The sequence below is a fragment of the Lepus europaeus genome, chromosome 12, assembly GCF_033115175.1.
Source record: "Lepus europaeus isolate LE1 chromosome 12, mLepTim1.pri, whole genome shotgun sequence".
In the NCBI taxonomy this organism is placed as follows: Eukaryota; Metazoa; Chordata; class Mammalia; order Lagomorpha; family Leporidae; genus Lepus; species Lepus europaeus.
Window position 1 is genome coordinate 12,438,462 of NC_084838.1, and position 15,844 is coordinate 12,454,305.

At 42.4% G+C, this 15,844-nt stretch overlaps 1 protein-coding gene across 1 annotated transcript; it reads left to right on the forward strand.

Moving 5' to 3' along the window:
* The first annotated feature begins 263 nt into the window (after nucleotides 1–263).
* On the forward strand, nucleotides 264–5,970 carry LOC133770922 (N-acetyllactosaminide alpha-1,3-galactosyltransferase-like 1). The gene is made up of 3 exons (XM_062206713.1): nucleotides 264–278; nucleotides 4,390–4,550; nucleotides 5,301–5,970. Exons 1-3 carry the CDS (start codon nucleotides 264–266, stop codon nucleotides 5,968–5,970), a joined length of 846 nt encoding a protein of 281 aa, XP_062062697.1.
* The last annotated feature ends 9,874 nt before the right edge of the window (nucleotides 5,971–15,844 follow it).

The window sequence follows — 15,844 nt, forward strand, 5'->3', positions numbered from 1 at the left end:
TAGGCTCAAAGGAAAGATGATAATACTGGAGACCAGGAAAGAAAAGCCACCTAATATAAGTTATAGGTTTAGAAGGCCTGGCCACTGTCAATGTTTCAACAAAACTAGAGGGAGAGGAGGAAGATAACCCAACCTCTTTATCTTCCTGTCCCCTACCTTATTCTGGTGCCTGCCATTAGCAGAACCCACTGGAGGCCACAGATGAAGGCACTTGGGTGATCAGCCTGCTTTCAGAGCTTACAGCCAGGCACAGCGGGGTGGTGATGGACAGGGAGAAGGTAAATGGAGAATAACAAACACAATCCACCCCTTTCGCCATTCCTTAACCTTCACTTAAGGACAAAGCCATGTTCCCAAAACAGAAGGAACACAAATTCCCATCAGCTACTGAATAGCCTTAAGTTATATGGAATTCAGTCATAATCCCATTTAGAACCTAAACGGTAATATTAGCCATCTCCAGCACTCTTCATAGAAGGTAACAGGGAAAGGTGAGAAAATAACTAACATAACAGCTCACTACTGCAGTCCCACCTCTGTTGCTGTTCAGGAGGATGAGAGTAAAAAGAAGTCATTAATAATCAGTTTCATGGTTTTCTTATCCTCTGCTCATACTTCCTATGCACACTATTCTTTTTTTATTTTTTATTTTGGCAGGAAGAGTTAGACGGTGAGAGAGAGACAGAGAGAAAGGTCTTCCTTCCATTGGTTCACCCCCCAAATGGCTGCCATGGCCAGCGCACTGTGCCGATCCGAAGCCAGGAGCTGGGTATTTCCTCCTGGTCTCCCATGCGGGTGCAGGGCCCAAGCACTTGGGCCATCCTCCACTGCACTCCCAGGCCACAGCAGAGGGCTGGACTGGAAAAGGAGCAACCGGGACAGAATCCGGCGCCCCAACCAGGACTAGAACCCAGGGTGCCGGTGCTGGTGCCACAGGCGGAGGATTAGCCAAGTGAGCTGTGGCACCGGCCCAGGGAATTTTCTTATATGATCATGTGACTTAAACCTCCATTCCTGAAGACTCTGTATCCTTTAGTGAGCCCACCTTTTTGAGTTGGCTCAATTTCCCATTGATCATTATTACTGGAAATGGGAATACTAAAGGATACCCCCAAAGAGTCCCTTCCGCTCTATGTGCAGCCCTGCTTGTCATCACTGTGTAACTGCGACCTAATGGCTCTTTGGTGATGGGGGTCAGTCACCCCAGTCAGTACAGTAACACCATCGCTATCTACTAGTTCAGCAGCACGAGTAACATCAAATAACCTGTTATTAGTTTCATAGAGCCATGACTTTATCCTCTAAAGGATTCCTTCATTGGGAACTAGAAACTCCAAACTCACAGAAACCATGGTCATAACAATGGCAAGCAAAATTTCATAAATGAGTTATCAGATATACTCATGAGCAGGATCATCCCCACATCCACCTTGCCTGATGAACTATGTGTTTTAGCTTTGGAAGAAATAGCATCTCATATTAATCACTGATTCAAAGCACGGGTAGAACACTATAGGACAATACCTCAATATTTCAGAGAAAAATATCTATTAACTAGCACTAAAATTGAGGCTTGTGCACCATTCCACTTTCTACCAGGCCAACTGTTTTAGGACAGTGCAACACATAGCAAGACCAGAGAACTTTATAGAAATGAGTCAATTTCCATACTACTTTCAAGATAAAATGCATACCCTGGGTGAGACAATGTGTGTGATACCAAGTCAGTGGATAAGATACTCTGCAAGTTAACCAAGCTGGTAGATTTGTAGACAAGGGAAACAAATCTGTACTCAGAACGTTCTACTATCTCCCCTAGGAAAAGGTGCTGCCACATTTATGATGGAGTCCAATATAATCAATCAGCTAGTATCAGATGGCTGGGCTGGTCTCCTTGGGAAACAGTGGCACACTGCAGGCTTAGAGCTGGGCCTTGCTGTGACAGGTTGGGCACTCAGCGCTGACTACAGCCCAGCCTTAGTATGATGATACACATGTTACTGAGTCCATGCACAATCCCCATTCCTGTAGCCTGGGCCACTTTGTAGTAAGGTTCGCTAAGTTAGCAGAAAGGTGACCAGGGAAGCTATCTAACATATCCAGACAATCCGGTCATCTTGGCCATGAGATTACTGACAGCCTGTTTTGTATAGGATACACTCTGGCCAGCATTTATCTCACAGGTAAAAAAAACTTCACACCTATAACCTAAATTAAGTCTTCTAATTCTTCTGTATTTTATATTTTATTTAAAAATTGCTTAATACAGGGTTTTAATTGCCTCTGCTTTCAGAGACTTTTTCTTTCATTTTGGTAGCAAACCTTTAATCTGACCTAATGAGGAAACAGGGATAATTCTCAAATTCATTAATCTCAAGAAGATATTGTTCACCTCATTTGTAAGTGTTGTCATTATGACAGGATACATCCAGCCAGTTTAAAGGTAGATTTTTGAGATTTGCGAATCAAATAAAAGTATAAATATAGAATTCAAAATTATATAAAAATAAATACATGTATAAGTTAAAGAATCTCTAAAACAGCTCTTCTGAAGGTTTTGTTTTATTATTATTAGGACTATTATTAATATACTGGTAAGGATTTCCAAATCCTATCCTTCTCACAGTTTGAATTTGTAATTAAAACTTATAATCAGGGGCAGGCATTTGCTGCAGTGGCTATGGCATCACTTGGGATGCCCACATCCTATACTGGAATGCCTGGCTTGGAGTCCCTGCATTGCTTCCAATTCCAGATTCCTGTTAATGCACACCCTGGGGGATGCAGGGGATAGCTCCAGAACCTGGGTTCTTGCCATCCACATGGGAGACCCAGATAGAGTTTGAGGAGTAGACCAGAATATGGATGGGAGATATTTCTCTCTTTCTAAATACAATGAAGATGAATTAATAAAAAATCTAATACTGATACAAACATTAATAAAACACTCCTCTGAAAAGAAATTAAATTGACAATGACCAATAGCAGAATGACATCGAATTTTGTAGTCAATTCCTTCCAAAGTTAAGTGGTTTTTTTTTTAATTTATTTGACAGATAGAGTTATAGACAGTGAGAGAGAGACAGAGAGACAGAGAGAAAGGTCTCCCCTCTGTTAGTTCATTCCCTAAATGGCTGCTAAGGCCGGCTCTGCACTGATCCGAAGCCAGGAGCCAGGTGCCTCACCCTGGTCTCCCATGCGGGTGCAGGGACCCCAAGCACTTGGGCCATCCTCCACTGCCTTCCTGGGCCACAGCAGAGAGCTGGACCGGAAGAGGAGCAACCGGGACTAAAACCTGGCGCCCATATGGGATGCTGGTGCCGCAGGCGGAGGATTAACCAAGTGAGCCACGGCGCCGGCCCCAAGTGGCTTTTTTTTTTTTTTTTTTTTTTTTTTTAAGATTTATTTATTTGGAAGGCAGAGTGAGAATGAGAGTGAGGGGCGGGGGGTGGAGAATCCCTTTCATTTGCTGGTTTACTCTGTAAATGACCACAACTTGGGCTGGGCCAGGCTGAAGTCTGAAGCCTAGAACTCCATCCGGGTATTCCACATGGTGGGATATGGCCCAAACACTTGGGTCACCTTCCACTGCTTTCCCAGGTGTATTAGCAGGGAGCCGGATTGGAGATGGAGCAGCCAGGATTCCAACCAGTGCTCATGCGGGATGCTGGCATAGCAAGTGGAGGTTTAAATCATTGAGCCACAACACCAGGCCCCAAAGTGACGTTCTTAATTTGCTTTGATAGTTTTACTGCTTTGCCTTCTGCCAAATTATTTATCACTACTAATGCTGCTACTTCCACTCTGGTGTTATTAGAAGAAAGTTCAATGTTTTTCTCTCATTATTTTCTTCCAGGTTACATCTATGAGCCTAAAGCATTAGGGAAAGAAAGAAAAATAATATGCTAGATCTTCCAAGAAAAGACGAAAGAGAAAAAGAATAAGGAGAAAGAGGGGAGAAACACCAATAATACATTCGGAAGCAGTGGTGCTGTCCACTTCAGGCAATCATCACAGAAATGTTCAGCCACTGGGTTAACCTAATTTAAGTTGTAGTCAGAATGCAAAGAAAATAATCCCTAGGCTCAAAAGGCAGTATGGTAGAATGACTAACAGACAGAACCCACACTGGGTGGATCTGAATCCTCACTTTCACATTTAGTAGCTGTGTGATACAAAGTGATTTCCTATCTCAGTCTGTAACTAAGTTTCATCATTTGAAAAATAAGGATAATATTAGTGCTCACTTTAGAGGACAAGGCAAAGATTACTTGAATTATGTAAGCAATTAAACACAGTGCCTATCCCATAGTAAGTACTTTGTAATCATTTAGCTATTATCACTTGGACAACAACTTCTTCTGTCAGAATAAAACAATATCTGCTTAGCTTATTTCTTGTTTGTTCAACAGAAAACGTTCTGATGTTAAAACAACAACTGACTGGAATGCTCCAATCATATGGGAAGGAACTTATAATAGAAAGGTTCTGGAAAAATATTATAAGAGGCTGAATATCACCATAGGCTTGGTTGTATTTGCTCATGGAAAGTAAGTGCTACTAATATTTTTCATTTTTATTTGGAAAAAAAATAGGATGAGCACATGTGGACTTTCTACATCCACATAACTGATATAATTAACCCTAATAATTATTTCTGGCTAGCCTACATAACTATTTATAGTGGTTATTTTCTCCATCCTTGGTTGAGTCCTTAACACTACCTGGGAATCTCTTCATCAGTTTCCCTTAGGTTTTCTTTCCCTTTCTCCACAGCAAATTTTATGGCTCTTCTCAGGTCTTCAAATTTACTGCAGTCTATTTCACTAACCAATACAATGGAAGCTGTAGGTTCAGCTTCTTCCTCTCCTTATCTTGTTTTTAATTAATTAATTTATTTATTTATTGAGAAGACAGAGACAGAGCTCCCATATGCTGGTTCACTCTCCAAATGCCCACAATAGCTGTGACTAGGCCAGGCTGAAGCCAGGAGCCAAGAACTCAACTCAGGTCCTCTATGTGGGTGGTAGGAAATCAGTCATCTGTCCCATCACCTGCTGCCTCTCAGGATGTGCATGTTAGCAGAAAACTGGAACAAGGAGTGGATTTAGAATATCAATTCAGGCTCCCCTGTATGAGATGTGTACACCTCAGTAAGTGTCTTAACTGCCAGGCCAAATGCCTGTCCCTATCCTAATCATCATTGACACTTAACGTTAGTCAGCATGTTTAAATGGCATTTTTCTGCTGTAATTTTTTACAAAATAATTTTTTCTGTTTTCTTGTTTCATTTTTCACAGACTTGCGAATTGGCAACTGAAACAGTTCCTACAATCTGCTGATAAGCACTTTATGGTTGGCTACAATGTTATTTTTTATATTCTTATTGATCATAAAATCACCAAAACACCTATTTTAGAATTAGGCCCCCTTCGAACATTCAAGATATTTTATACTTACAAAGAAGATACATGGAATGACACTGATTTCATATACATGATGAACTTAAGTACATATATTATAGATTACATCCAGTTTGAAGTCAATTTTCTCTTTTCTATGACTGCAAATCAGATCTTCAAGAATGACTTTGGAGTAGAAACCCTGGGAAGAACTGTAGCTCAGCTTCACTCATGGTGGTATTTTCAGAATGTTAATGATTTCCCTTATGAGAGAAGACATAAATCAGCAGCTTTCATCCCATATGGACAGGGCGATTTTTATTATCATGGTGCAATTTTTGGTGGCAAACCCCATGAGCTTTTAAGATTCCTTAGCGAATATCAAACAAGAATTAATTATGATGCCACAAATAAACTTAATAGTACATATGAAAAGCACCTAAACAAGTATCTTTTTGTCAATAAACCCACTAAGCTATTATCACCAGAATACAACTGGGATCCAACTTTTAAAGCTCCTCCACAAATTAAGCAAGTTAAGATAGCATGGCAGCCAGAAATGAGTTGATCATTATATAACTAGGATTATTGCTTAATAAGTGAAGCAGAGTAATACCTCAGATATAAAACCCATGAAATTTTTCAAACTCTTAGAAACTTAGAAAAATGTAAAGTTTTCAAAAAAATTTTATTCTTGCAATTTTGAGCCTTCTAATTCTACTTATGTTGGATAAAGAATAAATAGATGATAACAACATGGTGTTATGTATTATAAATAATATATTACATGTGTATTATAAATCATTTAGAAATGCTTTTGGAGTTATGAATGAGTTTTTGTGAAGAAACACGCTCAGACTCTACTGTAGTGCAGAAGGTTAATCCTCTGCCTGTGGTGCCAGCATCCCATATGGTTCTAGTCCTGGCTGCTCCTCTTCCAATCCAGCTCTCTGCTATGGCTTGGGAAAGCAGTGGAAGATGGTCAACTCCTTGGGCCTTTGCACCTGCATGGGAGACCCAGAAGAAATTCCTGGCTCCTGGTTTCAGATCAGCTCAGCTCCGGCTGTTGCAGCCATTTGGGGAGTGAACCAGCAGATGGAAGACCTTTCTCTCAGTCTCTTCCCCTCTTTATCTGTAACTCTACCTCTCAAATAAATAAATAAGATCTTAAAAAATTAAGAACTAGAGTTACAAGAACTTTTTATCTTAATCCCCTTCAGTTTAGTAAGTATTCTATAAGTGAAATGCATTATTGCTTATTAAAACATTTAAAATCATGAAGAATATTGATGATGCCTGTGGCAGACATACTCTGTGATGGCCCCTAATGATCCGCTTCTCCTGGTATTCATGTCACCTAATGATCCTCTTCACCTGGAGTTTGGGATGAATTCCTTACAATTAGTAGAAAATGAGAAGTCATTTTCATGATTAGTTTACATATGACTGTACTCTGTCTCACTAGCAGACCTTCTTCCTTTGCTGCCTTTGACGTAGGAAGTTGCCATGTTAGAGAAGTCCTCATAGGAAGGAACTGAAGGCAACCTCCATCCAATAGCCAAAAAGGAACTGAGACTCTCAGTCAGTTCAACCACCCTCAAGGAACTGAACACAGCTGACACCACAAATGCACACTTTGAAGCAGATCTTTACCCAGTCAAGTCTTCAGGTGAGGCTTCATTGCTAGCCAACACCTTGATTACAGGCTTGTGAGAGACCCCAAGGCAGAAGATGCAGCTAAGCCAGGCCCAAGTTCCTGACCCATACAGTGACCTATGCTCAGTGTTTCCTGTTACAGTTTGGATATGGCTTGAGTGTCCTCCAAGGTTTCATATGTGGAAATTTAATCTTCACACTTGATCTTAGCCAAAAGGCTGAGAAATGATAGAAGTTTCTTAAATTGTCAGGTATTAAGAGGATGAAAACTTAGTATTAATGATTATGGTGTTTAGAGACAGGGCCTTCGGGAAGTGGTTAAGATTAGATAAGGAAATTAGAGTAGATCTCCTGTGGGTAAGAAGAGGGAGACAAGAAGAGACACACAGGTGTATGCACATCCTTCTTTCTTGTCGAGTGACAGCCTGCACCACTTCAGGGCTCTGCTTTCCAGAAGGCATCATCAGTTGCAGCCTCTTGCTCTTGTACCCCAACCATGAATCAAAATAAACCTCTTTTCCTGAAAAGTAGTTTGCCTCAGATATTCCATTACAGTAACAAAAAGCAGACTAGAATCCTCTCTCTCCACCACCATCAGCAGAAGGCAGCCCAGAGACACAGATACACTGGAGAGATTGAGAAGCCTTGGGCACCAAGAACAGGCTCTGGGAAACATTGTCCGTCCCATAGGCCCTGTCCGTCCCATAGGCCCTGTCTCCTCCATCCCTCACCTGGCAGCACTGGGCACTGGGGATCTCAGGAAAGCACCTTCTACCTCTTCCCATAACCCAAGGAGGAATTAAGCCAAGCTCCACTGGCCTTGGCTGGCCCAGAAGGCAAAGCACTTCACAGCCCCATGACTCAGCAAAGCCATGCTCCACCTAGTAGGACAAGACCTGAGAAATCACACACCACTTCTTCAGGCAGTATCAGCAGGATCAAGCAAGAGCCGCAGGGAAACAAAGCATTTCAGAATAGTTCTGTATCAGCTCTGAAACCTATGATTGCCATCCCAAAAGGAGTAGGCCAGGAACTGTACTGTATTAGTCAATGTTCTCCAATGAAACAGAGCCAATAGGATGGAGATCCCGCATATATAGTCCCTTAACTCAATCAACACGTAAAATTAACTATCATATATGATACAGATGATTCCATTTTATGGTACTTTAAAAAAGACAAAACTATAGAGATAATAAACAAATCAGTGATTGTCAGGGGCTTGGGGAGGGAGGGTTAAATAACTGATGCACAGGATGTTTCATATCTGTATGAAACTGTGATGATGGATACATGTCCTTATGTATGTGTCAAAATCCATAGAACTACAGTTCAGAGTGGACCTTAAACACATAAGAACTTTTTTAAAGATTTGTTTATTTATTTGAAAGGCAGAGTTACAGAGAGGCAGAGGTAGAGAGAGAGAGAGAGAGAGAGAGAGAGAGAGAGAGAGAGAGAGAGAGAGGTCTTCCATCCACTGGTTCACTCCCCAAATGTTGCAATGGCCACAGCTGAGTCAATCCAAAGCCAGGAGCCAGGAGCTTCTTCCAGGTCCCCCACATGGGTACAGGAGCCCAAGGACCTGGGCCATCTTCTATTGCTTTCCCAGCCCATAGAGAGAGCTAGATTAGAAGTGTAGCAGCTGGGACTCAAACCAGCGCCCATGTGGGATGTGGGTATGGTAGGTGGTGGCTTTTCCCACTATGCCACAGCGCCAGCACCCAATGCACGAGGATTTTTTTAAAATTATATGGGAGGTCAGGAGATCCTCAGATGAAATGTAAACAGTGACAAAAGAATCTAACTGTATGACAAATAAATGTATATAATGATCTCAGTGGAGAGGTTAAGAGAAAATATGTTGATCTAACTTTGAAAAGTAACTTAAGAAAAAAGTAGACGTTAAGATCAAAGACAAAAAGAATATACACTTAGAACCAGACTTTAACTGGCGAATATTGTTTCCCATGGGGTGTAGGTTAACAATTCTGAAATCAGCATCAGTGGATATACTGGAATTAAACAATTAAGTAAATGGATGGTAGATGGTGGGAGCCAGATTTCTCAGTCTTACGTGAAGTTACAGACAAGCAAGAAAGGAAGCCAAACTGATCTACATCTTATGGATGAGAATTGGAGACTTGAGTATGAAATCATGTCTAGCTTAATATACTTACAAAGGAATATATGTAGAAATATTTATAAACACATGCACAGGTTAATAGAAATACCTACGTTCCCTTATTCTGTCAACTGGGAGAGGCTTAGAAACAATGACACTCCAGTAGCAACAAGTAGAACTAGTACCCAGATCTTGGTTTCTGATACAATTCTTAAATAGAAAGAACCAGGGATCCTTGAAGAAATGGCTGATTCCAGACCATGAATGGGGAATATAAGATGAGCCTAGAGTATATTCTGATTCCAGAAAGTAAAGAAGTGCTCAAAAAGAATCCAGTGATGGGAATATGCCAAAGGGACATGGAAGCCAACTTAAAGAGTTTCCAATGGAAAAAAAATTTAAAACAAAATAAATAATGGAGCATTGGACTCAAATCCAAAGTATAAAATAATGTTCATTAGTTCACATAGATATGAATAAATGAATGCCTGAAGAATTTCTAATGATTTATGCAAACATTCTGCCCTCAAAGAAGTAGAGAATGATGCCCCACTTATTGTGAGCCATATGTAGTGGTTTCCTTCCAAAGAAAACAATATAGAAATGGGGACAAAAAGGGTAACTTTACAGTGGAGAAACTTAATGCAAACTATCTCAGTCAAATTATCAAGGTTAATGTCAACAGTGATAAGTCATGTTGAATAACATGTATCCTTCACATGATGTGATGAGAATGGCACTGGTATGATTTCATTGTATCCCCAAAAGAAATGTGTTAAATTCTAAACACATGCCCTCTGAATGTGACCTCATTTGAAAATAGGGTTTTTCAGGTACAATTATTTTAAATGAGGGCTTAGTCTGACTGGTGTCCTTAAAATAGGGAAATAATGACACAGACATGCAGAGATGACCACATTATAGCGGAGGCATATGGTCTAGATGTTGAATGTTGCCAAAGTCCCATGTGTGAAAGGCTTGGTCCCCAGGGTGATACTATTAGAAGATGTTAGGAGACTGGGGTTGTGACACAGCAGATAAAGCTTCCGCCTGTGATGGTAGCATCCAATATGGGCGCTGTTCATGTCCCAGCTGCTCCACTTCTGATCGAGTTCACTTTTAGTGGCCTGGAAAAGCAGCAGCAGAGGTCCAAGTGCTTGGGCCTCTGCCACCCATGTGGGAGATATATATGAAGCTGCTGGCTCCTGGTTTTGGCCTGGCTTAGCTCTAGCTGTTGTAGCCATTTGAGGAGTGAACCAGCGGATGGAAAATTCTCTCTCTCTCTCTCTCCCTCCCTCTCTGTCTCACCCTCTCTCTATAGCTCTGATTTTCAAATAAACAAATAAATCTTTAAATGGCGGAAGAGGAGAGGGATGGGGAGGGAGGAGGAGAAAGAAAGGAGAAGAAATTGGAACCTTCAGGAGGAGGGAACTTGCGGAAAGCCTGCAGGTCACTGGCAGATGTGCCTTTAGAAAGCACTTCTCACGTGACTTGTTGAGTTCTGCTGAGTGCGTTGTTATAAAGTCTGTGTTTGAGCCCACTTACTCTCTCTGCTTCCTGGCTTGCCATGTGATCCTCTCTCTGTATATACTCCACCAACTTCCAGCCTCCAAAACTGTAAATTAAATAAGCTTCTCTTTCTTTCATAAGTCGCTTATTCAGGTATTACATTGTAGTAATGAAGACCTGACTAATACAGAGTGAAGCACAGCTAGTCTGAAAAATATCTTGGCAGTGTCTTAAAAATCTAAACATATGGAAGTTGGCCCAAGTTACTGGGCTACTACCACACATGTGGGAGACCAGGATGGAGTTCCCAGCTCTGGGCTTTGGCTTGACTCAGCCCCAGCCACTGAGGCCATTTGAGGAGTGAACCAGCAAATGGGAGATTCTCTTCCTCTCTGTGTGTGTGTCTCTCTGTCTCTCTCTGTCATTGTGCCTTCTGAATAAATAAATCTACACACACACACACACACATACAGCAGAAGACGGCCCAAGTGTTTGGGTTCCTGCTACCCTGTGGGAGACCTGGATGAAGCTCCTGGCTCCTGGCTTTGGCCTGGCCCAGCCCTGGCCACTGCAGCTCTCAGGTAAGTTAACCAGTGGATGGAAGTCCTCTCTCTCTCTCTCTCTCTCTCTCTCTCTCTCTCTGTAATTCTGCCTTTCAAATAAATAAAGAAATTTTTTTGAAATAATGTGACACTCCTTGCCCTACCAAATATTAAAGCTGATTATAAAGTTTAATAATAATGAAGGCATATGATATTGCCATGGAAGTTGATAAACCAATAGAACATAACCCAGATATGCAATGATCCACATATAAATGGACACTTTGTATATGAAAGCAATAGCACTGCAGATTTACAAAAAATATATCTTTTTTTTTTTTTTGACAGGCAGAGTGGACAGTGAGAGAGAGAGACAGAGAGAAAGGTCTTCCTTTTGCCGTTGGTTCACCCTCCAATGGCTGCCGCGGTAGCGCGCTGCGGCCAGCGCACCGCGCTAATCCGATGGCAGGAGCCAGGTGCTTCTCCTGGTCTCCCATGGGGTGCAGGGCCCAAGGACTTGGGCCATCCTCCACTGCACTCCCTGGCCACAGCAGAGAGCTGGCCTGGAAGAGGGGCAACCGGGACAGGATCGGTGCCCCGACCGGGACTAGAACCCGGTGTGCCGGCGCCGCAAGGCGGAGAATTAGCCTAGTGAGCCGCGCGGCGCCGGCCAAAAAAAATATCTTTTTAAAAAGATATCTTTTTGGCTGGCGTCGCGGCTCACTAGGCTAATCCTCAGCCTGCGGCGCCAGCACCCCGGGGTTCTAGTCCCGGTCGGGGTGCTGGATTCTATCCCAGTTGCCCCTCTTCCAGTCCAGCTCTCTGCTGTGACCCAGGAAGGCAGTGGAGGATGGCCCAAGTGCCTGGGCCCTGCACCCGCATGGGAGACCAGGAGGAAGCACCTGGCTCCTGGCTTCGGATCAGCGCAGCGCGTCAGCTGTAGCAGCCATTTGGGGGGTGAACCAATGGAAGGAAGACCTTTCTCTGTGTGTCTCTCTCTCTCACTGTCTAATTGCCTGTCCAAAAAAAAAAAAAAAAAAGATACCTTTTCAGTAAATGGTGAAAATAGGATATTCATATGGAAAAAGTGGAAGTGTACTCTTCTCCCATCAATGTGTGTTTTTGTCCATTTTGTTTATAGCTGTAACTCCAATGCCTAGAAAAGTAACTAGCAGGCTGGCACTATGGCGTAGCAGGTACAGCTGCTGCCTGCAGTGCTGGTATCCCATTTGGGCGCTAGTAGGAGTCCTGGCTGCTCTCCACTTTTGACCTAGCTCTCTGCAAATGTGCCTGGGAAAGCAGCAGAGGATGGCCCAAGAACCCCTGCACCTACAAGGGAGACCTGGAGGAGGCTCCTAGCTCCAGGCTTCAGATTGGTCCAGCTCTGGCCATTGAAGTCAATTGGGGAGTAAATCAGGGGGTGGAATATCTCTTTCTGTGTCTCTCCCTCTCTCTCTGTAGCTCTGCCTTTTAAATAAATAAATCTTTTTTAAAAAACACAGAACGGTAACTGGCACATAGAAGGTACACATACTCAATCTCAATCAGTATTTGTCAAACAAATGAATGAATGACAACTTTTGAAACAGCCTTCAGCATCTTAATTCATCAGTCTTTTTAGTCCTCTAAGAAGTACATAAGATTTAACACTAGATGGCACAATGTAACAAAGAAAGTAACCCTAATCGACGCACTACTTCCTCCTGAATTTAATTATTTCAAGGAAGGTCTGTTGATGCCGCCCTTGGTGTGAACAGCCTGTCATATCTATTAAAAAAAAAACTGTTGGGAATTTTAATTGGGATTAAACTGAATCAGTAGATCATTTTAGAGTAAGTATCACTGATTTACGCCCCAGCTTCATAGACCTTATTCTGCTCTGCTAAGTATTTCCATTCCTCTGTGTGACAGGCAGCTTACCAAGTTCCTTTTTCTCCCTCTTTCCCACCCTTTCCATCCCTGGCAACTGCCCCAACCTCTTTAACTGAATTCACCAATGCACTAAAGCCCTCAAGTTTCCAGAGCTGTGGGGTGGTCCGTGTGAGAAAGAATCTATCTCCTCTAGGTTATAGTGGTAGGGGAGAGTCCTGTTCTTCCATATGCTTCTCTTATCTCTTCTCTCCCTGGAACCACAAACTGGATCAACTGAGGGGGGTGGATTGGAATAGCAATAACCATGCAGTTTTACGCAACACCATTCCCTTGCACCACCAACGGCTCTCTTACTGGGTCATGCTACCACAGAAGGCGTCTCAGTGCTCATGCTGATAAGTTGCTGTCACTAATCTACCTGCCATATCATATCAGGATAGAGTGATCAACTTGTCCTGGTTTACTGGGGACTTTTCCAGCTTTAGCACTAGAAGTCTCATGTCCTAGGAAATCCCTTAGTCTGGGACAAACCAGAACAGTTGGTTGATGGGCCCAGGTCTATCTGAACCCCACTCAAACTCAAATCAGGATTGTGCCAGACAGTGCGCTCACATATATAAATTCTTGTTCTTATCTCTCTCTCATGTAGTCAATCACCAAATCTGTAATGCTATCCTTCATATATCGGTTAAATTCATTTTCTCCTTTACATTTTCACTGTATTACTTAGATCAAGTCTCATTACTCTACAGCAAGATTACTAAATAACCTTAAATAATACTCTTATCCCCAATATTGCCTACCTCCAAATCTCCTTTCTCGTGGGCATAGAACAACATTCACACTAATTGGACCATATCACAAGCTCCCCCAAAATAAAAAATCATCACTAGTTTCCTTCAGCACAAAGGATTTTGATGACATACTTAGTATGGTACATAAAGCTCCTTACACAGAATCCCACCCAATCTTTCCAATTGTATCTCCCCCCACTTCAATCTCAGTACTCTTCACCCTGAGGGCTATTTTCTATTCATACTGAACTCATTGCTGCTCTCCAAGTGCACCATGCCTATGGACCTTTGCTTCTGCAGTTCTCACATTCTAGAATGTTCCCTGTGTTCTCTATCTGGTAACTTATTTCCAGTCATCACCACCAATTAAATTGAGAGGGTAAGTTTCCCCAGAGCATGTTATGTGGACAAGAAATAAAGAAACTAAAGCAGGTAGGCAGACAGGCAGGAAAGAGGGAGGAAGGGAGGGAGGGAGGGAGGGAACGAAGGAAGGGAGGGAGAGAGGGAGGGAGGGAGGAAATGTTTATCTTATTCTACCCTTGGACGACAAAACACACATATGCCTTTCTTACCATAATACAAGTCCAGAAAAGTTCCTACCTAACAAAATGCATTATTTTATATACAGCCATACATGAAGAGAAAACTGCAAACTCATATCTGGCCACTACATCAATAGGTGAAGTTATTCAGTCCTTAGGATCAACAGTGTGTCAGTTCTGGACCTCTTTAGATTTCATAGGCAACACAAACCACATTTCAATGCACTGTTCTGATCTGATCCATTTATACCACACAACTTGTAAAGTTGCTGCTTTTTAGTGATGCCTGAAGCAGAAGAAGGCTCGGCAGCAAGTCCAAGTAGTGGTTCAAAACACACTGACATACCATCAAATGGTGCTCAAAGTGTCAGTGGTAAGAATGCTGAGTGGCTCCTTTGGCAAGTTTCAACAGAAAAATTACAGGACAGACAGCTAGGGTTTGGGAACAGAACTACGCCCTCTGCTGCTTATATATTGTTTTTTCCCTTTAGAGAAGCAGCTCAGAGCTTACCACTCTGCCCTGGTAGAAAGGAAGGTTTAACCATGGGATTCTAAAGCTGCTCAGTATAAATAAGAGTTATTCAATCACCTCGTCTTAAGGTTGGACATGTTGAGCAGCAACCCATTATCCAAGGGGAATTGGGTATAGAAGATCAGACTCAACCAAGTTTAGAAGGCACAAGCAAGTTATGAGCAGGTAGCTCAGACCTCCCCCCACAATACCTATTTCTGCTGCCTGCGGTCTCTCCCTTAACCCATACTTATGGTTTCACGGGAAGTTCCATATGACTTGTTGAAGCAGGAAGAAAAAAATACAGGCTTAGATTACAGAAGGGTCTCCACCTTATGCTAGTACCAGCATATTCACTCAGGGATGCTACCAGAGGGGAATGGCAAAAGGAAATCCTGCCAGAGGGCAGAATATCATTGTTCCCTTGGCTGGGAAGAAGTGGCCTGTGTTATATAGGCCTGTACTCATTCATGGACAGTGAGTAATGCCTAGGTCAGTGTGTCAGGAACTTGAAAAGGAAGACCGATAAAAGGAATGGTTGAAGAAGAGATACGTGTGTGGGTCTTCCAAAATGAGAACAAAGTATGAAGGAATTTCTGAGGATATTCATGGAAGGAAGGATAGCTACTGCAGAAGATGCCTCACAAACAGGAATGAACACGTTGACTTGTCTTGTGGCTGGCCATTGGCATCTTTCTGCACTCCGGTGTTTAATGAGACTGTGTACAAATGGCCAAAGTGGCAGGGATGGAAGATTAGATCCCACAACAGGGAATTCCCCTCATCAAGCTAATCCAGCTATCAGCATGGTGAGTGCCCAAATTATAAAAGTGGCATCCAAACTGAATATCCAGTGCAGCAACGTTTTCCAAGGGGGTCAACCATGTGTTGGCA

Bases quoted from the DNA above. Each gene is read 5' to 3' on its own strand.
- LOC133770922 (XM_062206713.1), top strand. The intron at 4,551-5,300 runs GTAAGTGCTACT...CATTTTTCACAG, and splicing joins GTTGTATTTGCTCATGGAAA to ACTTGCGAATTGGCAACTGA.